The sequence below is a fragment of the Chlamydotis macqueenii genome, chromosome 16, assembly GCF_036417535.1.
Source record: "Chlamydotis macqueenii isolate bChlMac1 chromosome 16, bChlMac1.mat, whole genome shotgun sequence".
NCBI lineage: Eukaryota > Metazoa > Chordata > Aves > Otidiformes > Otididae > Chlamydotis > Chlamydotis macqueenii.
This window is the reverse complement of record NC_141571.1, coordinates 13,145,745-13,169,378: the sequence shown is the minus strand read 5'-3', so window position 1 is coordinate 13,169,378 and position 23,634 is coordinate 13,145,745. Positions and strand designations below refer to the sequence as shown.

Genomic DNA, 23,634 nt, shown 5'->3' with positions numbered 1-23,634 from the left:
TGGGGCATCCACCACCTCTCTGGGCAACCTGTGCCAGTGTTCCACCACCCTCATGGTAAAAAGTTTTTTCCTTATGTCCAGTCTGAATCCACTTCTTTCTGTTTTAAAACTATTACCCCTCATCCTATCACAGCAGGCCCTGCTAAAGAGTCTCTCCTCATCTTTCTTGTAGGCCCCCTTGAGGTACTGGAAGACCGCTATAAGGTCTCCCCGCAGCCTTCTCTTCTCCAGGCTGAACAGCTCCAGCTCTCTCAGCCTGTCTTCATAAGAGAGGTGCTCCAGCCCTCTGATCATCTGCGCGGCCTCCTCTGGACTTGCTCCAACAGGGCTCCAGAGCTGGACGCAGTACTCCAGGTGTGGCCTCACCAGAGCAGAGTAGAGGGGGAGAATCACCTCCCTCGACCTGCTGGCCATGCTTTTTTTGATGCAGCCCAGGATGCGGCTGCTCCTTGCAAGGGCATCTTGCTTGTTGATCCTTTGAGCTGGAGAGCACAGAGTCTGAGCTCTGCTTCCCAACAGGTTTGTTTTCTCTGTGGGGATTTACTGTCCACAGTGAAGGGCACCAGCTCCACAACTTGCACCACCTTTGCCCTATCTGCCCTGTCAGCCAGAGCTGAAGGTTTGGGGCATGACACTGAGTTACATGTTCACGTGCTGTCTGGGGGGAAACCAGTGCAACATGGGTGTATCTGGATGAGGTATGATGCCTGCTGTGGCGCAGGCAGCTGTGTGGATGTGCGTATCTGTTGAATAATGTGCAAATAGTTGTACAGCACTGTCGGTTTTGCTCAGTTTAGGAGGCATCTGACCTTTCTTTTGCTAAGGCTTTCAACAAGGCAATTTACAGTCATGGAAGGGACCACCCAGAATCTGGTTTCATGACCAGCAGAGAGGGAAGGGAGGGAACTCTTCAAAGAGCAGAGGAGGTGAAATTACAACCGTGGCCCACATATTGATTTCATGAACCGTGAGGCTCAGAGTCAGATGCCAGTCTACTTTGCTGTGATCTTAGCAGAATGTGACCCCTGTCCCTCGGCAGCAGAGGCACGGAGGCGATCGTGTTTCCCCAGGCAGATCCGATTTCTGGAGGCTGTCAGGGCGGTGTACCCTGCGCCTGGGAACGGTGCTGGGAGGCATCGCAGGGGAGGCTTTGGCTGTGCCTGGCAGACACGCCATCTCGTATAAACATCCACCCCAACAGCTTTGGAGACGAGTGCCAAACAGGGTGGATTGCTTGTAGCTACCCTGTTTGTGTTGAATGGTTTTGCCTCCTGTCCTTTGAAAACGATGACTCTCTTTGAAAACAGGTCAAGAATCTGGTCTTAGACAAGTTGAAAGACACTATTTACAAATGTTTATCCTGGAAAATATTTATAAATCTCCCCTTGGGAGCAGAGCCGTACATACAGTGGCCTCCCTTGGACTGCCAAGTACAGCTATCTAACAGCTCGCGAGCCGGCCCCGCTCAGGTTAGCGTGCGTCCTGCTGAGGGACACCGCTTCGTCTCAGCAGCCGCTTATTAGTGACCCCACGGTGTTTATATCCCTGTTATACACAGTGCTGTGTTCAGTGATAAATTGCATGTGCACAGGCCTTGCCTCTAGAACTGCGGTTGTTCAGCAAAGGACAGCAGTGAAATGGTTGCTCCCTGCAGCTGCTCTAAAGGTGTTTGGGGATGTTCACCCCAGGTCGTTAACAGCTTCTCGTTAATCTCGTAGTAGCATGATATGCTACAACAACACTACTGTGGCTGCCAAAATACCAGCCTCGTCTCCTTCGTTCTGGCTCCGTGGCTCGGAGAAGCAGTACGGATGCGGGTGGTGATCGGTGGTAGCATACGCCTCCCCACGCGCGGTTGCGTGCTGTCCCTCTCGCCGTCCCTGCCTGAGCGGCAGAGCAAATCCTGGAGCCTGATGGGGATGAGCCGCCTGTGCCTGCGGTGCTGGTGGTCCCATGTCTCTCCAGCAAGGACACGTGGCGGGTGTTGAGGGCATGCTCAGTTTGTAATCCCATGCTTATGCCGTATCCATAACTAGTACTTGAATTGATGGTTTGTTTTGTTTTTTTTTTCCTCTCACATTGAGGGGTAGTAAATCCCCCTGGTGATGCCATTTTCTGGGCAGGGAGTTGGGGATAAGGGCTTGGATTTCTGCAGTGGTGGAACCAGTCGGTTCATGTACCTCCAGCACCGGGAAGGAGGAAAAGGGAGATGGCTGCTGCACAGACTGGGACGCTGTCTTTGGTGCCAGTGCTGGAAAGGCTTTGGGGTTTTATTTTCCCCACGTCTCGGTGTCTGCATCTCACGTCAGCAGTGAGACGTGGTGCGGTTCGGTGTTCCTGCCCTGCGTGCCTCAGCATCGCCAGGGCCGGGACAGGATGCGAGCACATTCGTGGCGTAGCTGCCCTGGGTCGGGTTGCTGAAAGGGAGAGGGGCGACAGGTGCATCGCCGGCAGCGCGGCCGGGCGCCGCGGCGCAGCTCCCCGCGAATAGAAACCGCCCGGATTTGAAACTAGGTCAGAAGCATGACCTGAAACACACTGCTGGGCTTGAGACGTTTTCAGCTGCGCCTCTTCCTCCGGTCCCTGGCTGCTGGGAACCGTGCGTGTCTCATCGGCCAGAAATTCGGTGTTAAAACTGTGAGCAGGTGGATTAGTGCTGCTTCTGGCTGGATGCTGTCTGAGCAGAAGTGCTTACAGGAGTAATGTCGTTAGTATTGGTCTCTTCTATGATTTCTCTGTGTATACCTTATCTGACCAGGATGGCTGGAGATGTGTTGAAAGCACCAGTGCTCAGCTAAGTGAAGCTGTTGCATTTGAGCTGGGCTGTCCGCAGTGAGGTACATCCGGGGCAGCCCTGGGGCAGACTAGAGAAAAGCAGGGCTCTACGGTGAGCAGAGCAAAGCAGCTGCAGACGTCTGAGCTGCGGGAACCATCGGGGCTCGAGACCAGAATGACCGCACGTGTCTGCAGCATGCTTCGTCTTAATGCATTGTTTATTTGATGTCCTGTTTGTTCTGGCAAAGCCTGATTGCCTGCGGAGATAGATAACTGAGTGCTGGAAACCAGCGGGAGCTAACTCTGCTTCTCATAAAGAGATGTCTTGCGTTTGCCAGAAGCAGCTTTTCTCCCAGGGGCTGGTACATGGCAGCCAGGGATCCAGTGAGGGAGGGAGGAGACGCTCTGCCTGTCCCGGAGAGGACACTTCATTTTGGAAGTGTCTCTGGTGTCCAGGGTCGATAAGCAGACCCAGACAAAGGCTTTGTGCTTATGTTACCCCACAGCTACAGGAGACAGAGTGAGTCGGATGGGGTGCATGGGAAGGTTTTGGCTCTGGATCCTGCTTTCCCTCTTCCCTTGAATCTGCTGCGGGCCCTTTGAGGGGTGTCCGATGCTTTCAGCAGTCCTCTGCTCCACAACCAGCAGTGACAGCCGGCGCGCAGGACACGCCGGTGCTGGGGACTGTCAGCAGCCTGCCCCAGAGGGACTGCCTTCTGTCCCACCGCAGGGCGAGCCATTAATTTCCTGTTATTAGTTACAATAACACAGAGCGTATTTAAAAACAACCCCCCGTTAGTCCTCCCTCCAAAAGAATTCGAACCTGTCATGAAACTTGGAGGAGAAACATTTTCCCAGACAGCTCATCCAAAGCAGAGCACTTCTGCTCTTGTCAGCTGCTCGTCCTTCTGGGAATAGCGCTCGGTGCCAGGCTGTCCTGGGGGTGTGGGGACAAGAAGCGCTGTCCTGGGGAGCACCCATCCGGCAGGACCTGCCGTAGCCTTCCCGGCAGAGCTGCCGAGAGCGGAGGAAGGCTTGGGTGGCCTGGCACCAGCTTTAAGTTGCCACGATTCAGACACGATGAAGGGCACAGATCTACGTTGGCAAATAATGCATAGCCCCGCTCTCTCTCGCTACCCCGTGACTTTTAATCAGTGACTGGCTCCAGAGCTTGGGGTGTGCTCAGGGTGCAGAGAGCGATGGTGTAACAGCAGAAGGAAAGGAGTAGAGGTTTCCTGGTCACTTGGAAGGGTCACATTGATGTTGACCTGGGCTGGAGGAGCTGGCCCCAGGGACAGCTTGAAGCTGAGGGGTGGAGAGGGGCTTGCTTGCCATCCCAGCGAGGCAGGAACATGTTAGCATCGCGCAGGGTGATGAACAGATGGGAGGTGGAGATTGAAGAATTCCCTGATATTTCAGTGGCTGATCGAAACCATACTGAAACTCTCTGCCTGGAGGAGTTGCTGCATTTCATTAAATAAAATCAGCCTCTCTTCATCCCACTGGAGTCGAGCTGCCAGGGGCAGACAGAAAACACATTGTTGATATCGCACTTATGGTACGATCTTATCAGCTCCTGCCTGTGAATTGTGACCAAGTTTAATTGACTCTTTCTCCCGTTTGGTTTGGGAGGGTTCTTCTTCCCCAGCAGACGAGTTTTCCAGATGCTTAACTTTAAAGGAAAAGAAAAAAACAAGTTAGGGATTTTCTTTGGCCACCTTTCCAGCTTCCAGCTGTTAAGTACTGGAAATGTGTTCTTCATTATGTCCAAGAGAGAAATGTTTCTTTCTTCCGATTGGGATGGCAATAAATATTTCAAAACATAATATGCTGCAGACAAGTGAGTTAGTAACATTTGTTTTCCGCACAGCAGCATGCAGCAAGCCGAGCCGGCTGCGGTGGGGAGCAAACACAGGCGTGATGAACGGGCTGGGAAGTTGCTGCGGTCTTGCCTTAATGCATCAGCTGTCCCCAGGACATGCACAGTCACTTTATTTGGGTATAGCGTCGATAACCGAATGGCTGGTTCTGCCTCCAGGCAGCTTTGCATTAATTAAAATCAAACGAAAAAAAAAACAACCCAAAAACCAAAGCAGAAATCCGGAGCGATCCTTAGCACCCCCTTTCCATTAACCTTCCAGTGCTGCCACTTCCAGCAAATGCACCGCTGCCTTCACAGCGCATCTCCAGCCTACGCCTCCTTTCTCCTTGTGTGACCCCAGAAGAGTTGCGTTCTGGAGGAAGCCCGATGAGCCAGCAATGGGGCTATTTTGGATTAAGAGGAGGAGTGGTGAATTCCAGCTTCATGGAGTGTTCCCTCCTCTGCCAACGTTGGCCTTGCTCAGAGCAAGGATGCTCCAGCTTGCATACTTCTAGTGATCACGGCCAAGGCACTTCCATAAACAGGAGGGTTGCAGCACTCCGCGTTGCACTTATTCCAGCTAATTTTGGGTGATCAAGTTGCCAAAGCTTGGCACATAGATTCCCTCTTTGGTCGAGAAGGTGCATGGAGTCAGAGGAGATAAATTTGGACATCTGCAGTAGTTGCTGTTGGTAGTCACGGCATCCAGCTGGAGCTCCCACAGAGGTGATGATGCCAGGGGGTCTTCTTGGAAAGATGGATCTTCTCGGAGAGATGGAGAGAGAGGGCTGTCATCAATGGTTAGCAGCAACCTGTGATCTAAATCAGCTCATGAAGTGGTGGTGTAATCAGAGTCCATCCCTGAATAAGCCCTTAGAGCAGAACAGCAGTGGCTGATGCTGTAGATGATAATTTGTGGTGTGAGAGGAAAAAAAAAAAAATATTGAAAATTTTGCTGTGGACTAATTGAAATGTGAAGGATTATGAGCCAGCATAAGTCCCAACAGGGAGATGAGGTGATTGAAAGAGAAGGAGCAGAGCTGGAAAATGAAACAGAAGTCTTTCTCGGACAGGAAAGGCAGGAGTAGCCCAGCAGGTCGGAAGGGGGTCGAGCCACAGAGCTGAGGTTTCTTCCAGGTTTCTGATGTGGTCCCTGTTCTGCAGCTGGGACGGTGGGCTCCTGTATGGTCTGTGTGTTGTTTGAGGACGTAAGGAGGCACACGGATACCCGCGCGGGAACGGACATGCATGCTGCCTGTGGACTGGGGCGAGTTACCAATGTTTAAAGATGTCTCTCCATCCTTTTTTTTCTCCCATTCTCTGCTGTAACAGCCCGAAGCTAATGGGAGAGGCAGGATGCGAAGGGACTTTTCAGACGTTCTAGAGCTTTATTCCCAATGTGGGAAATGTTTTAAAATATCTGTTTTGTCCACAAAGACTTGCAGCATCTTTTTTCCTTTAAAATAGTGTTTAATAAGAATATTTTAAGAAGAATTAAAATACTAATAGAAGCAAGAGGGCATAAGGCAAACATCAAGGAAAAACCCTTGAGGATAAAATGAGTCTGTGAGCAATTTGGTCTTGAACTCTGTGGGAACTGGACTAGATCCGTGAAGTTTTCCCGGATATCCCTACATAATTTGGAGCCCTAAAAATAACACAAAACTTGAATGGCCTGGACGACCTCGAAGCTGCTTTGCAAGAGACTTGCAGCGTAGCCAGAGTAGGTGAACACCCTGCAGCACATCTAGGTTTCAGAAAGCCCTGATGAGGCAGTTGGGGATTGCTAATTGGTTACTGGTCTTCATTAGCATCAGGCTTTGATGGATTGGGCTCCTGAGTTTACTTCTGCACTGAGCAAATAGCAATGGGGGACAGTGGCCTCTTTTGGAAATGTGAAGCGAGTCTAAAGGGTCCAATTAAGTCGGTCCCAGGGAGGGCTGCTTCACAGAAGACCGCTGCCGCCGGCTGCGCTGGCGGGGAGCCTGCTGCCGTGATTTATTCTTGGGCTCTGCTGCTGCTCGAGCCCCAGCACAGAGGAGCTGCAAGCCTTTGCAAAAAGGTACTTACAGCAGAGGTCTGGTTTGAAACAGAGCAGCCAATTTCCTTTCACCGCAGACAAGCCTTATCTCAGGAGATTACATTTGTCTCGAGTGGAGCCTCTGGTGTCATAACCGCGCTCTTCCTGGGCAGATAGGGGCTTGCGCAAAAATCCCGCAGTGACAGCCCAGGCTCTGCTTGTGGCTGTGACTCACGAGCCCTGACCCTTGTGGGGATGCTGGGACCAGGGAGTTTGGGGCTTTTTGGTTTGAGAGTTGTTTTTTTTATAAACCTGGCAGAGGAGAGGAACTACAGGGCTTGTTGTCCTGCGTGTTGCTAAGTGGGGTGACTCAGGTGCTTTTCAAGGCATCTTGGCAGCGTCTGCTGCGATGGGTCTGTATCCCCCCAGACATGTGCATCCTGCTGTGCTATCGAGGGAGAGGGCTGCCTGCCGCCTGGGATCCCTCTTGCCAGATTGACAGGCATCAGGTTCTTCTCTAGGACATCATCTGCTCAGCCAGAGAGAGAAGGTTGGTTTTTTTTTTTCAGCTCCTGGGAAACACTTTTCAGTGCACCCTCACAAATACAACTGCTGGAATCAACTGCTACACGGTTGTTGCCCTAAAAGGGTTCCAGCGTGGATTGCAGACAGGCTGCTGAACTAGTCCTAAGAGCAGACCGTGTTTTATGGTCCTGGCACAAACGTAGCTGAGATGTTTGCCTTTTCTCCTCCTCCCGTGAGCCCAGCGGATGCTGCTTACTTTGAGATTAGTGATGGGCTGCAGATTGGTCTGTCTGGTTGGACCAGTGCTTTACAAAGCTGCACTTAAGGCACTGGGGGCATTTTGTAGTTATCCTGTACCTCACCAGCCAGGGGAGATTGCTTCTCCTCATCTCTGCATGCAAAACTCCATCCCGCCTCTGCAAGTGTGCTGGAGAGCCAGGTTGCCAAAGAGTTTGGACTGGTGTGTGTATATATATATACACTTTTCTTAGCTCATTCATATTGTTCTGAGATGTTCAATGTTCTTTTTGAAGCTGGGATAGGAAGAGGCTGGAGATAAGACGACAATAAAAGGCTGGGGTAAACCCTGCATGCGGAGATATAATGCATTTCAAAGAATGCGGGTGAACTGGCAGACTGGAAGGTTCAAGGAAATCTAAACTTCTTGCTGGTCGGGATGCTTACTTTTCTCACCAGCTGCTCTGCACAGCCAGCTTGGCTTGTGATGTACCTGAAACAGCTTCTAGTTTAACTTGGACCAACTGTCAGATACGAGTTCGTTATGTTCAGAGCTGTATGACATCATCTATATTACTTCACTGAATTTTTTTTTTTTTTTTAAATCTGAGTCCATTTGAAGAATTTTGCTCTTATACCTGGCCTAAATCTCTTGTGTACCCTCCTCAGCCTTTCCTCCCCTGCATTCTTGTTCCATGAATCCATCTTGTGATGTCTGACACTTCTGCAAAGAGGGAAATTAATCACTGTGCATTTTGTCTTGATTTTCCAGTCTCCCATCCCAGCCTGTTGGGAGGTCAGTGTTCTATCATTGGGGATTTGTTAACCCAGTGGAGAGAAGTCTCCTGCGTGTCTGCATTGCAGGTTTCTTTCTCCAACTGCCTTGAGTTCGGGAGGTGTTGAAGGCAGAGTGACAACGGGGAGATACAATGAGCTACAGGAGCTGGTTGCAGGGTCACGCTGCCTCCAGGGAGTTTAAGACACTTTCAAACCAAAATCCTTTCTTGAAGGATGGTTTTGAAAATTGTGAGGTGTTACGTCTCATAGGAGCTTGAGAAGAGAGGCGCGGGGTGTCTACCTTCCTGCTCAGGTTGGACCCAAACTGAGAACCAGGCAGGCTCTGCTTTCTGACTGTGCCAGTTTCTTCTTCAGAGGTTCCACATTGGTAGGCACCCCATCTTTATTGGGGTGCAATTTAACCACAAACTATTTACTGAACGTAGACATCAGCGGTACAATGTAGGTGCCACACAACGATTTACTTCAACGCTCCCAAGCTCATCTTCAGTGGCCCACACCGTTTCCATACGGAAATTGTGCAAAACTTGATGGCTGTGCTCTGCTGCTGCTTTTTAATTGTGGAGCAGAAGAAATGAAGCGGTATGAAAGGTCAGACCAGATTTCTTAGTGAGGAGCTGTTTGCTGTTTGGAGGAAGTTAAGGAATTTTGGCCCAGTGCATGCTGAAATTCCTGCCTGGCTGTGTGGGAGCCCTCGGATCGGGGGAGGCAGCTCCACTCGCAAATCCATTGAGGCTTCGCCTTGGCTTTTATTTATAAGGACACAAAACACTTTGCGTCTTGCGAGCTGTATCGTGCCTGCCCAAACTGGTGGTGGCTTGCAAGAGTGGGAATCGGGGGAAGCCGTGCAGAAGAGCCCCTCTGCTCTCCTGAGCCTCCTCCCAGCAAGGTTCACGGGGAACGGGCTGCAGCATCAGCAGAGCCTGGAGGACCCCAGTACACCCAGGGCTCTGAGCTGTGCTGGACCGCGGACCTGCGCTTTCTCTCAGCCTTGCCCGCGCAGCTGGCTCTGGAATGTGCCATGTTTTAATGACTTTGCTTTCATCGCGATTGCTGCCAAAGTCACGGATTCCTTCTATATGTTTTAAAGGCAAACAATCCGTGACTGTGGACGCTTTATTCTCTACACCTCAGCACGCATGCAGCTGGGTGAACCGTTGACCAAATTAACTGAGAGCTGTTAAATTATACTCAGAAGAAATGACGAAGATTGGGAGCAGTGCTGAGCTCTGGCAAACTCTTGTTGAAATCCCCTCATGGTGATGATGTCCCTGGCTGGTAGAGGGTTGAACGTGGTCTTTAACGGGATCTTTTCTTCTCCTTGTGCCTCAAGGTCATGGTTTCTACCCTGTTAGGCTGCATGTTGATGAACAGGAGGTACCAGGCAGGGCCACCATTATCAAAAGTATTACAGCTCTTGAGCTCAAGCCCGTTCTTTGTGCTGGGAATGGATGCCTGGGGAGGCCTTACGGACTGTATTCACAGCCACTGAGACAGCCTGGCCGTGGGTAGGGCCTGGGCTGGGCTCTCCTCCCAGCCGTGCTAGTGCTATGTGTGCAGAGATGGTCAGTCACTGGGGAAGAAAGAAGGGACGGGTTTTTCTCTAAAGTTGGACCTTCTCCCCTGTGCACAGCCAGAAATAATGGATAGATGGGGTTTTTAGCTATGTAGGGAGAGGCAGCGGCAACGTACTGTGCCATCCTCTCCTCTCACGCGTACTGTCTGTTGTTTGAGTCTTCTTTCACAAAGCAACCAGTTGATGTTCTTGATATACCAGTGCAAGATTGCTCCCCAAGCAAAGGTGGTGTTGGGGTGAGCTGCTTGAGGGAGATTGTCAGTGTGGATGGAAGCATTGGAGAATCACCCAGATGGACGCAGAGTGACACGGACTTAAAAGGTTTATTTGCAGAGCAGTGCCATGCTGGAGCTCACTGTGAGGCACAGAATCCTTTGTCCTGGGCACGGGACGGGGACTGGCCATGTCCCTCCAGCTTGGGTATGTGCTCATTGTCTATAATTTGCCACAGTAGGGTGGAGCACTCTAAGGAGGACTTTTTTTAAAAAAAAAAAATTATTTTTTGGCCTTTTGAAGTCTAGCTGGCATTAAAAAATGGAGTCAGTTTTTTTTCCATTAGGAAAAATAAATCTCTGAGGCTTGAGGGGCATAAACATAACTGGACCTGCCCATTGGGTCCTCCATGGCTGCTCTTTGCTTGGATTATAAATTGGTTTTGCCTTCCAGCTGTTGCTATGACATAGAAGAAAAAGAGAAGGCTGGTTGTCTGTTAATAACCATTTTGAAGTAATAGCTCAAAAAGACTTTACCTCAGAGATCTGATGCGATAGCCTATTGTTTTCATTTATTTACTACTTCATACAATGCAAAATAGGTGCCCTGAATTCTGCTAGGTAACAGATGTTACGTGCAAGATGCTGTTTTAGAAATGTGCTGAAATTCATAACGAAAAATGTCAAAGAGTAACCTGGTAAAGAGAGAGGTTAGATTTTGCAGTGTTACAAAAAAATAGTTCTCTCCCTACGTGAGAACTGACAGCTTCGTGAAGAGGCTGCTGCTTCTTGCTGTCTCGAATAACTCCTGTCAGATTAAAACCCTCAGGTCATGCTTTTTCTTAGCAATTTCAGATTTAGGATGCAAGCACGCCAGTTAGTATTAGCAAGCAGGAACTTCCTGTTTTTTCTATTTATAGAAAAACACATTTTTCTGTGTTTTCAGATTAGTAGATTCTTTGCTAGTATAGTTTTCATTTTGCTAAAATTAGTTGTAAACTCCTGTTAGTTCAAGGCAGGAGAATTAAGGCCATGTACCAAGGGACACTGAACGTCGGCCCCAAGAGCAGTGTGGTATTTTTTTCTGAGCAAAGCCATCATCATGTAGGTGGCTGGATTTGTTTAGCTCTCTGGATTTGAGTGACTTCCAGTTAAATTCTACTACAATCCCACGTCCTTCTGGGGCATCTCCTCATTGCTCACCTAACTACATGAACGCTGTCCGCGTTGTGGTGGCAGGAGAGCCTGCTTAGCCCTTCCCTGAGGGCATGGTAGTTCAAGTTGGGGCTAGAAGACAAATATCCAAGTCTTGTCTCTAAGGGGTTACTTTACGTTTCTCCCAGCAACCCAGAAAGTGCAAAGGCCGGCTCAGCCAAGTGCAGGATGTCTCCTAATGCACAGTGAAAGCCTGGTGTGGGTGAAGTCCTTATCTGTAAGTGACTGAAGCCTCATCCCAAGGAATTCCAGCCATCCCCTGGTGTTCTGAACGTGTTTTGCTGTGATGCCTCTGGTTGCCTACGCCCACCTTGGGCACCTCTGACTGCAGTAAGTGACGCGTGGGTGGTTGTTGGGCAAACACAGAAAGGGCCGATCCTGAATTCGGAAGGGACTCCACTTGCTGGGGTTTCAGCACAAGCGTGTGCGTGTACAGGTTGATGTGTCAGCATCCCCTGAACGTTGCACATGTGGCTGCCCGGCATTTGCTATTTGCAGCTCCACGCAGGGATGGATTTCATGGGATTCTCCCCGAAGGTTGTGTCCTGGCCAGACCCCTCCGTGCCTCTGTCCTCCCTGGTGTCGGCCAGCTGAACCTGCTGCATATCAGGCATTTGCTGCTGCTGCTGGTGGTCGCTTCTGCAACTTGGTTGTCCAGATCTTCAGTTCAGCACCGTGCAGACTCACGGAGCCACAAGCGATGGCACTGCTCTGTCCTGGCTTGCGCCGAGTGCCGCAGATTTGGTCCCCCAAGGATTTTTGGCAGGAGGAGTGTATGGTGCTGGCTGGGGAGGGGCTGCTCACACAGGAGGATGCTATGAAGATAAAGCAGGGCTGTGTGTGAAATCAGTGAACAAGCCAAATCCTTCTCAAAAGTGGTGTTTAGAGAAAAGGTCCTTTGTGGAAAATGCTCCATCATCTGTTCACCTAAGCCAAGCAGCTTAAAAAGGGAACAGGCACTGTTTAGAAAATAACATCATAAAACATTGGGTTGCTGTTAGTTCTGACACTGAGCAGGTTTCACGTTGGCTGGTACTTCTGAGTCTTTGGTTTCCAGGAGAGTGTTTTCTTTGATCTCTCTCAATAAAACTCTTGAGTTTTGAGGAAAAAAAAATTGAAAACGGGATAGTGCAAAACTCAGTCCCTTCCCTCTCGCTGAGTCTCGGTGCTCGCCTCTCCCCAGCCCTGCAGAGATGTTTGACCAGCCACAGCTTCGCAGCTCAGCCCTCTCCTCCAGGTGCCTGGGGCTCGGGTCTGCGCGGGGCTCTGGCTCTCTGGTGCACGTCCTGCGCTGGGCAGGGGCTGGCTGTCACCTCCTGGAGCGGCTGCGGGCTCAGGGCTCTGCTGCCCACAAGCCTCTGCCTTGTCCCAGGCTTTCTGGAGAAAGCGAAGAGCTAAGCTACCTACCAGGGCAGGCAGCTCTGGTTTCTCTCTGAGAGGCATGGGGCACCCTGAAGGGTTTCTGAGCACGGGTGTGATGAGTTGCAACAAACTGCAGACAGTGAAAGGGGATGGGTGGTTGTTTCTAAAACCTGGCCATCAAAATCTTGGGATACAAGCATATGGGAACTTGTCATTCAGAACCGTGTAACCTTGCATGAATGATTTGGAAGAACATAATTTTTAGGAGAGAGAACTTGACACACAGACGCACAAGAATTAGGCAGGAGGTGCTGTGAGCAAAAGAGGGAAACAGGGGCAAAATGTCCTTGTGTTTCAGTACACACCCATCTTTCAAACACTGCCTTTTGTGCTTTTTGTGGGGGGTTTGTTTGGTCTCAGGGACTTGAGTATTTTATAAAAAATGGCTGGATAAAAAGCCACGCCTGCTTGGAGAGAAGGACCTTTTTTTTACTGCCTGGAAGGGCTGAAATAGTTCTTGTGTGACTGGAAACAAAAGGTGGGCACATACCTACCAGCAGCTAAATGTGAGAGATTTTAATAAAGGATTCTGATGTATGGGCTGGGAAGAAATAAAGCTGCTTGTAGGACAGCTGAAGCTCAGCAGGGGGACAGTGAGGCTGTTAATGAGTAAATCCATTGCTTCAATGAGAATAAATGATTACAGGCAAAAGATGCCAAGGGGGCAGATCACTGACCTAGAGAAATTCAAAGCAAGTCAGAAGCTTTCTGGCTTTCCGGGGCTTTTTCACCTTCTACACACTCATTTGTGGGGATAAAAGGTGCACGAAGAGGCTTGATCACGTATTAGCTTTAGCTTCTGCCACTGCCAGAAGGAGCAGATGCCGTGCCAGCACTGCCAAGCGTTTTGGTAGCTGGGCAGCTGCTTTCCTGATCGCTGGTGCGTGAGCTGCGGACAGAGGTGGTCTGTGCTCCCAGGGAGCTGCGATTTCCTGGGGCTGTGGACTGATAATCCCACCCGCGTTCTGGTCCCTGCCACATCGTCAGGTGGGCTCAGTGTTGGACCATGGAAGGCAGTGCCTGGGGGACAGGTGGACTTATACCCAGGAGGCCTCATGTGCCCCTGAAGAGCGGGATTTATTGCCCATGTGCTGCGCCGTCGAGCTGCACCTGCTCGCCTGGTCCATCCGATCCTCCCAGGAAATCCCAGGCAGGAATACGGCAGCGCTGGTAATGCTATCCACACGCGCGTTCCACGGGGATATTTAGCAGTGGTTAGGAAGAGATGAATTGCTTTGTTTTTGCATGGTGCTATTTTAATAAGTCAACACCAAAGGTAATAAATCTGTCCTACACAAAATTAGAGAGTGGTTTACTATGTACACTGCTCCTGGGCGCTCCGGGGCTGGGAGTAGAGCTGTGGACAGAGAACATACTGCTCCAAAAGCAGCTGAGTTTCTCTTGCACCTCTGGGTCCTGGTTTTCCTCTTCAGCTCTTTGCACTGTCACACTAAGCAGTAATCAGAATTATATTTTCATGGGATTTTGGTGCTGCATAAAGCTGCCCACCATCCAAACGTGCAAAGGGATGGAGTGAGTGGGAGATGGAGCAGATGCCCTCTTCTCCGTGTTCCTCTCCTGACTCTGGGACTCGCTCCATCCTTCCAGGCACTTGGGCAGCCACAAGTGATTGTTACTAAGGAAACATGCTTCAAAACCGCCAACAGCAACAGCAGCTAGAGGTAGGGATGTTACTATTTTCAAAGAAGGTTGGTTGCTAATTAAAATACTATCCGAATTTCCTGGCTGAAATCTCATTTCCTGAAATCCCAGGCGATGGTTGGGGGTTGAGTTGTACCTGGCACCCTTTCAGAGGTGGTGAGAGCAAGGGATCTGTCTGCTTGCCTGGAGACAAGCGCATGCATCAGATCTGGTGCTTCATCTCCTTTCTCCATGGAGAAGGGAAAAAAAAATTGTCTAAGAGGCTAGGAGCATAGAGGTTTTTATTCATCTGACTGATAATAGGAGCTAAATAAAGGCTTTGGAAAAAAGACAACCATTTCTCTTGCAATATTGGTTGGGCAGAACTGTACTGGAACTAAACATGGAATGAAAAGTCTGGCTTTTCTGCCAGCTCTATTTTTAGAGCTACTGCTCCGTCTTTGTATCTCTCTGAGTTTTCTCAGCATATGCACTTGAAGCAGGCAATCTGCCTTTATTTTTTCCGGCAGGCTGTGATATTCTGCAAGATAAGGATGTAGCTGGAGGGGCAGGGGACTCGCCAGATTTGACAAAAATCCCTCTGAATACCAGGATGCGGGTCCTGTTCTAGGATCGGGTTCACTGCGGTCACAGACTCCTGAATATTTTCTGTGCTCTGTGTAGGGATGACCCTAACCCTTACGTGCTGGAGGGAACTGGGTGTGCAATGTTGGCTGGCTCTTTTGTGTCCCAAAACTGCGGTCACGACTGGAATAAAACTCAGCAGCAGTCTAGCAGCACGCAGCAGTGCTAATGGTGGGTTTGGATATGGAGTGGAGAAATCGTGTTTGGCTTTGGGAGCGGGATAGGAATATCCGAACTGGGCTTCGGCTGAGATACTGTGGCTCATCCAGCAAGAACCCAAAGGTTCTTGTTCTTTCCTGTGAAAAGCGGCAATAAAAGATAAAAAGTTAGCGTGCTGGCCCTGACCTCGGACGTTTAACCCTGCTCATGGGGGCAGGACTGGCCTTTCAGGGAGCTCCCAGCAAGCAGGGACATAGTTCTCCCCAGTGCCCAGTGTGTGTACATGCACAAACCCACATCTCCCATGACTTAAAACGTACTGAAACCAGCTACGTCATCTTCTTTCGGCTAGAGAGGGCTCTTGCAGGTCATGAGCCTATGTGCTGCCCGACCCTGCCGCTCCCCTGTCCCAGGAGCGCTTACACCAGGGCTTGCAACCAGCAATGCTCGCTCTTTTTTTGGCTGTTTTCACTTTTTGTAAAGCACTGAGCCCTAGGCTTGGTTTTGTGTCAAGTTTCAGTGTTGGTGCAAAAAAACGACTCTTACCGTGCACCAGTTTGACAGGATCGTAACCCATGCTCTCCAGAGGCAGAGGACTTCTGGGAGCCTGAAGCCTGTGAGGGGTTCGGACTCGAGGATATTTAATTAAGACCATTTCTTTCCAGCATGAAACTGGACAGCAAGGAGGATCCCCCAGAAACTCCGTGGGATTTACTGACTATAAACTTGTGGCTGGCTTTGCAAGAAGATAAATGCAGAAGATAGGGATATGCCTTGTGTTTCTGGTTTTATGTTTGTGGTTGCTGTTCCTTCAGAGCAGAGGCTCTCCCAGTGCCGGAGACCATAACCCGTGCCGGTACACTGGAGCCACAGTGAGTTTTGTCCAGCTAAAGGCTGTGCCAGGTTCCATCAGGAGCATTAATTTCTTCTCCGTAGAATAAAGCCGGAGGAGGATTTGCAGCGGAGGGAAGGTGAAGCTTCAGTGGCTGGTACTCAGCCCTGTTCCCGTGCCAAGAGGCAGACGTTAAGCTGTGAGAACTGGTCCTGCAGAGAAAGCAGCTGCCTGAGCTGAAGCCTCTTGGGCTTCGCTAACAAATAACAGCTCCGCTGAGAGGGTAAGTGAGCAGAAAATGCTGCTTCTCCAAAAAAAACTTGGTCTCGTATGCCTTGGCAACACATAGGTTTGCAGAGGGGAATTAAGGCAGCATTTAGGTCTGGTTTTCCTCAGATTTTAGCAACTTGAAAAGGATGTCTGTTTCCCCATTGCTTGGGCTCACAAGTCTTTTGGCAGGGTGTCGGGTGACCAGTTTCATTTCTTCATTTTGGATGGCACCAGTCCTTACCAGTGCAAACCTTGAGAGTGATGACAAATCCCACCCTCCTGCCCATTCACAGCTGGACAATGGCCTCTGACTTGCTGTGCTTCAGGATCGTGCAGATTTCCCAGCTAGATCTAGTTCACTCCTCCCCGAGCATCTCTCTTGAGCCCCCTTAGCCTACACCCAGACGTAAGATCAGGTGCCACCAGCCTGCGGTGGGAACTACATAAATCCCTGGTAAGTGGAGGAGAAGCTGTCCTGGAGCCAGAGGAGGGTCTGGCAGGAGCTTGAGGAAGTTTCTGCCTGTGTGTCCTGCTGAGGAGGGGACTGAGCTGGTGCCAGTCTTCAGGGCTGCGCCCATCCTCTTGCCCCGTACCCACACAACAGTGCTCAGGCCCCCTCGGCTGAATGACCATAGCAAGACACGTACTTTATGGATTACTTGGTAGATTTAAATGCCTCTTCCTTGTCCCTTTATCCCCTTAAAACCTCTCCTATTGATTGTCAGGGCTATTTTGGAGGCATGTTATTATTAATACTCACCCTCTGGCTCGTCAACGTGTGTGGCTGGGGGAGGGCCGAGGTGCAGGCTGCTGTTCTGGCCGGGGCGGCGGGCTGAGACGGGCACGGAGCCGTCCTTCTCCTCCCCTTGGAGAAGCGTCCCTCTGGGCACCTGTTAGTCTTTGGTGCTCATACAGCACCAGCTTTGTATGAGGAGAGACTCCTGAGCTACAAATCTCTGCTTTTCAAGCACTAAACTCCCTTTTGGGTTGTTTTTGACGTTAGGAATTTTCTCTGATAAGAGAACTTTATTTGCCTTTAAATATCACTTTGTGACAGAATGATGGAGTGGGGATTCTTGGAGCGAGCTCGTGCCAGCCAGGGAGAGGAAACTCTGCTGGGGCTTTTGTTTCTCTCTAGCACTGACATTTTAGCTCTTTAAAAGAGTACGTTTATTTTATCCTTGGCAAGGGTGTGTGTGCACACGTCAGCATCCAGACAAATGGGAGCAGCCCAGTGTTGGAGCTGTGCTGAAGCCAAGCTTCTCCCCTCCCTGTGGCACCTGGGGAAGGGGAGCTGGGCTGGGGCTTTTCTGGAGCCAACTTAAAACCATGGGTTGTGTGCATGAAGCAGGGCTGCCACACAGAGGGCTTAAAAAAAAAAAAAGGATTGTGTACAAGGTGCAGTTGGATGTTCCCAGGCTGGCATATGTACAACAGTCCAGGGTGTCACCTGTTACCCCAAGAACAACCCAAAAGCCAAGTCCCCCAGAACAGCTCCGTAGCACTTGGTAGCTTTTCGTGATCACCTTGCAGACTTTGGTGGTGGGAGCCAAGCCTTTGCCTTGCCAAGCCAGGATGAGATTCCCTCAGGAGGGCTTTGGTAGGGCAGTGGCACTGGTTTGTAGTGCCGCCTGCTCGGGTCACGGTGAAGTCTAAGGTGTTGCCCAGCACAACCTCCCGAGTACAGCCCATCGCCACAAAGTCTGGGTTTTGTTTGCATTCGGACTGGTGGGAGCTGAGCTCCCTAATCTGTCTCTCTCCAGCAGCTGTGTGTTATCGCGATCCTTTTAGATACGGAGGATTTTGCTCCACAAGCTGCTTGTGAGCAGCAGGATCTGCAAAGTGCCAGCTCGTTTGTTTGGCTTGGATCCCACTACAGGCTTGGGGAAGAGTGGCTGGAAAGCTTCCTGGCGGAAAAGGACCTGGGGGGATTGGTCCACAGCCGGCTGAACGTGAGCCAGCAGTGTGCCCAGGTGGCCAAGAGGGCCAACAGCATCCTGGCTTGTACCAGCAATAGGGTGGCCAGCAGGAGTAGGGCAGTGATGGTCCCCCTGTCCTTGGCACTGGTGAGGCCGCACTTCGAATACTGTGTTCAGTTTTGGGCCCCTCACTACAAGAAAGACGTTGAGGTGCTGGAGCGTGTCCAAAGAAGAGCAACGAAGATGGTGAAGGGTCTGGAGCACAAGTCCTGTGAGGAACGGCTGAGGGAACTGGGGTTGGTCAGCCTGGAGAAAAGGAGGCTGAGACCTTGTCGCTCTGCACAACTCCCTGAAAGGAGGCTGTAGCAGGGCGGGTGTCGATCTCTTCTCCAAGGTAACAAGTCATAGGACAAGGGAAACAGCCTTAAGTTGCACCAGGGGAGGTTTGGACTGGATATTAGGAAAAATTTCTTCAACATAAAGATTGTCAGGCATTGGAACAGGCTGCCCAGGGACATGGTGGATTCTTCATCCCTGGAGGCATTTAAAAGACCTGTAGATGTGGAGCTTAGGGATGTGGTTTAGCTGTGGACTTGGCAGTGCTAGGTTAACAGTTGGACTTCATGATCTGAAAGGTCTTTTCCAACGTAAACGATTCTATGATTCTATAAGCTCTCCTTGGTTTTCATGATGCCTTGACCAGCTAACTAACTCTGTGTTCCTTCCTTTCAGCTCTTCCATGTGGCCTATGTCCTGATCAAATTTGCCAATTCCCCTCGTCCTGACCTCTGGGTGCTGGAGCGATCTACCGACTTCGGCCTTACCTACGAGCCCTGGCAGTATTTTGCCTGTAAGTATGCCAGTGTTACGAGAGAGCTGCAGCTTAGTGGCAGGTAGTGTGGCCATGGTGAAGACTGCTCTTTGTGCAAGTACAAGGTTGGGTTTGGAGTTGTTTCTGTGTCGTTACTGCGATGTGGTACGTGTCCTCTGTTTCTTCTGCCCAGTGAGGTTGCAAGAGTTCAAGCTCAGATCAGAGCAGCGGGGTGAAGTTGTGATGTTCCTCAGAGCAGGACTTTTTTTTCTCTCTGGGACTAAATGTAATTTTTTTTAAAGTATTCTCATTGGTGCCCACCCAAATCTCTGTGGATGGTTGGGCATTGCTGATCCAGGTCTGGAACGTGAGACTTCATCTCCTCCCTGCTCTCCTCTCCTCTCTCTGTCTGTCTGCCCCGTACCGTATCCGGACTGGCGTATTTCAGCTCCTCCAGGAGCAAACCGGCGGCTCGCTTTCAAGTGGCTGCTGTAACAGAAAAGTCTGGATGCAGAAACCAGTCCCCTTGCGCTTATCGGCACTGGCGATCAGATACAGCCTGTGCGGGCAGGAAGCCTCTGTCCTGCTGTGTGCAACGTGGGATCGGAGAGAAACAGCTGGAAGGGTGGCTGCAGAGATCCAGTCTTCTGTGCGTTTTGCTTCTCCATTCCCTGATTAGAACCTGATCCCTTTAGAAACAGCTGGTTCTACGAAACTCTCCTCCCAAGGGGTCTGGGGGGTAGCCAGATGCTGAGGAACTTGTTAACCACCGGCCCCTCCCAGGAGCAGCAGCGGTAACTGGGAGAAGATGTTAAGATCTAGAGCCAGAGTTTAAAATCTGGCAAGGAGCACTTGGAGGTTTTGCCCTGGGCTGCCCCCAGAGGCTCGTATTTCTGGCGTACCTGTCAGCCTGTGCTTTAGACTTGCTGACCTTTTCTGGTGCAGGAAAGAGCTGCAGACATTTTCCCCGCTGTGCTGCCTTTGCCTGGTAGCTCCTCTCCAGTGCGGATGTTTTCCCCTCTGCTGTGTGCTAGTAGGGAATGACTGCTGTCAAACTGCCTGCTTTGCTTTTTTCTGTCTTCTCTGATAACTCCTCTTCCAGCTCTGCAGCCTCTCCTGGAGCCCGTTGCGGTCACGTTATCGCACATCTGGGGCTGAGCGGGGAGCTCTTGCCCCGCTTGCTTGTCCCTGGGAGCAGTGGCAGTGCTGCGATGTCCGGAGCCCTCTTCCCTCCCGCAACATCAGGCTCTGTGACCATCCCCCTCGAGAAGCGACGCGCAGTGACACAGCCCAGTGGAAAATTCCCATGGAAATAAAGAGGTGGCTGCTCCAAAACCTGCCAGATTTGCTAGCACAAGAAGTCCTCTGCGGACGTTTATTTTTGGCATGGGGAATTCTGTAGGTGGTCTAATAAGAACACTGGGCAGTTCAGGAACGGGGTTAAAAGCAGCCAGCAGAAATGTAAGCGTTCTCCAGAGATACCAGCAAGCCTTGCCGTGGGTGACACCGTCCCCGTCGGCTCAGCGCTGCCCTGCTCATTGTGGGAGGTGTCCCTGTGCCCCCCAGCCAGGCTGCTGAAGTGCTTTTGGGCTTGGCTCTGTGGGAGGAGGGAAGAAATGACTGTTGTGGAAAGCATCTGCGGATGCAGCTGATGGGCCCTCACGGGGAGGGGGGCTGGAGGGACCGTGGCAATGCGAATCCTCCGTGCGTCGCAGCAGAGAGGCACCGTGCTTTCCTCGGCCACCAAAGGAGAAGCAGGAGCGCCCGGGAGAGATTTATCATGGTGTTTATCCACGTGAAGGGTTCCCCACGCAGCGTTTCAAATGGGGACAGGACGTGAAAGGTGCCCTGTCCCAACTCTCCGTCCAGGCCCGCAGTGCGTTGCCTGCCCCAGCTCAGCGTGTTGCGCAGGATCAGGGTGCAGGATTAGCCTGTTTCGCCGTTTCGTCTCGCTTTGCTGGGCAGCGCCACCGCGGAGGGGAAGGCAGCCGTCGCGCAGAGCAAGGCTCTGTCCTTTTCTCCGCTGAGGGCAGACTTCTGCAATCTACTGTTTCCTTAAAGCATTGCTGTGCTTTAAAGCTGATGGGTTACTGTGTTTCACCTCAGAGTGCCCAGCTTCTGGCTTGGATTTGCAATAACTGGAGGAGTTGTGTGGTTTTCCCAAGTAGCTGCTCTTGTTGAGCATCCTGTCTGCGTGCTCAGCCGTGGCAGTGCTCTGGACATCAATCACTCTGAGCCAGCAGTGACAGGCTCCTCTCCTGGGGCTTTGGAATAAATTGCCTTTAAAAAAGTACCTGGTGCAGCAAAGCTTGGTGGCCAAAGACCTGACATTAAATGTTTCCACACTATCTTCCTGTGGATGCAACTGAGCTCCTGCTGCTGCCAAATGGTGTTTCATGGAGTGAGGCCACGTTGCTGGAGACGAGATGTGGGTGGGTGGAAGCCAGAAGTAAAGGCAGGGGAGGCAGAAGCTCTCTCCTTCCTGTTCCTCCTGTCTGGTTTGGCCTACCAGAGCAGCACGTGGAGTGAGGGGCATGCCTCCTGGGGACACATTGCAACAGATTTTGGAGAATTTATTCCCATGAATTGAGGTTAAGGTTTCCCCATCAGCTCCCTGTGTGAGCTGAGCAGCGCTGGCGGGAGCAGCAGGTTGTGTTGGCTGTCGTCTCTTCCTTCTTCTCCCTGTGGAAACGCCCTCAGGAGCGCTGCTGCAACGTGTGCTTCAGCACGCACTGCTGAGAACTCCTGGTGCTGGTGAAACGGGAGCGGGAAGGAGCAGCAGCCTTTGTCCCAGGCCCTTCCCCAGGGGAACTGCCCCAAAAAGTGGCCTGAGAGTGGCGTTGTGTTGGTTTTTGCATGGGTAGATGTGGATGCTCACCACCCTGCACATCAGGACCTGAATTGTCCCAGCACATTCGCTGTGGTTTGGTTGGCTCTGCCAGCACGGGGCTGTCAGACATCCTGGCGAGGAGGGTGCTGGACTTGCTGGAGCAGCTGTGCAGGGAAGCCAGGACATTCCTACAGCTGCAAGGAGGCTCTTGGCGTGCAGCGTCCCCAGAGCAGGTTGCAGGGCCAGCAGTGTGATTGCCTAGCCATGCCTGTCCCCTGGCTTTAGCCAGCCTTGCATTGCCACTTAGTGGCAGGAGCCCTCGATTGCTGTCCCCAAGGGGTGGTCTTGGGTGGCTTTGGCATTTCTCTTTTGTAGCATGGGGTTAAGAGTGATTACAGAGTTCAGAGTAAGGTGGGAGAAGGAGACATCCTGCAGGCAGTCACTCTGCCTCTCCCAAACGCTGCAAATCCACTCTCCACACCTGCACATACACCTTGCCTTGTGTGCGATGTTGCAGCGGTGGCTGTGGCTTGTGGTTGCTCCCGTTGTGTGGTTCTGTGCTGGTGCACTCTTTGGGTGTTGCCCAAGAAGTTAAGGAGCCACATGAACATGATGGTACAAGGTCCTACATCAGGAGCAGAGCTCTCGCGGCAAACAGCCCTTCCTCAGTTCAGGGGAAGCAGCGTAGCAACTCCAGTCCCAGAAGGGCAGCAAATTCAGACCAGGGTTAGAGTTCAAGCTGCTTAAACTGTTAGCTTAATGCCAAAATTAAGGGGTGGGTTTCTCTGCAGGTAGGTAGAATAGCCATGGTCACATAGTCGAGGACGCGTATGTTAGCAATGATAGAGTTAACGGCACAAAGCAGTCCCTGTGTAGTAAATGCTTACCGAAGTGTACACCCATCTCTCCTGTCGGTCAGTGTGGGAAAATCAGTGCAGGGCTCCAAATTTTTCCTTTTCTCTTACTGCTCTCGTGTCTGGTTGATGAACAGCTTCCAAGAGGGACTGCATCGAGAAGTTTGGACTGCAGACCGTGGATCGTATCACCAGGGATGACCACGCCATCTGCACTACTGAGTACTCCCGGATCGTGCCTTTAGAAAACGGGGAGGTGAGCAGTTGCATGTTTTCATCCGCTGGAGTTTCCAGGGTTTCTCAGTGGCTGTAGGTGTTCTTATTACTTGGTTCCCTCTTGCCTTTCGGATGCCACTTAAACTGCTTGGTTAAATCAATTGAGACTGGCAGGGAGCTGACTCAGCTGTCCTGAACGAGGTAAAGATTGAGTCTGGCTGAGGGAGGGATTAATTTCCTCCCATCTCAGAGGATCACGCAGAGTTGTTTTCTCTCCTTGCCTTCACAGATTGTTGTCTCTCTGGTAAATGGGCGCCCAGGAGCCATGAACTTCTCCTACTCTCCTCTGCTGCGGAATTTCACAAAAGCCACCAACATCAGACTGCGCTTCCTGCAGACAAACACTCTGCTCGGGCACCTGATGGGCAAAGCTTTAAGGGACCCTACGGTGACAAGGAGGGTAAGGCAGGCCTTGATACCTCTTGCTGATGAGATGGAAGTGTTTTGAGGGCTGTGCGTGCTGGGGAGAAGGCGTCCCTGGATGCTGCCCATGGGGATTTTCTCTCTCTGCCATGGCTGGAGCTGGAGGCTGCTTGGGAAGAACTGTGCTTAGCACCAACAACGTGGAACTGGGAAACACCTCTTGGTGCCATATGTGGCTTTCTGGCTCTACTGGGAGACCTGATTTGTAGCTAATGGGCTCTGTTAGCGGTGATGGGTCTTAACAATAGGGAGATACTGCAGCCTACGAGGTCCAGCTTGTCACTGTAAGGGGAATAGCCCAACACATGATTTTACTGGATAAAGTCCTGCTGA

The 23,634-nt window shown here is 51.1% G+C and overlaps 1 protein-coding gene across 4 annotated transcripts in view; it reads left to right on the top strand.

Moving 5' to 3' along the window:
* LAMA5 (laminin subunit alpha 5) overlaps positions 1–23,634 on the top strand; it is a 92,505-nt gene that overhangs the window by 21,329 nt on the left and 47,542 nt on the right. For all 4 annotated transcript variants that reach the window (XM_086760434.1, XM_086760433.1, XM_086760432.1 and 1 more), the window contains exons 3-5: positions 18,840–18,957; positions 22,740–22,858; positions 23,108–23,278. In XM_086760434.1, coding sequence (XP_086616560.1) covers positions 18,840–18,957; positions 22,740–22,858; positions 23,108–23,278 — 408 coding nt within the window. The remainder of the gene's footprint in view (positions 1–18,839; positions 18,958–22,739; positions 22,859–23,107; positions 23,279–23,634) is intronic.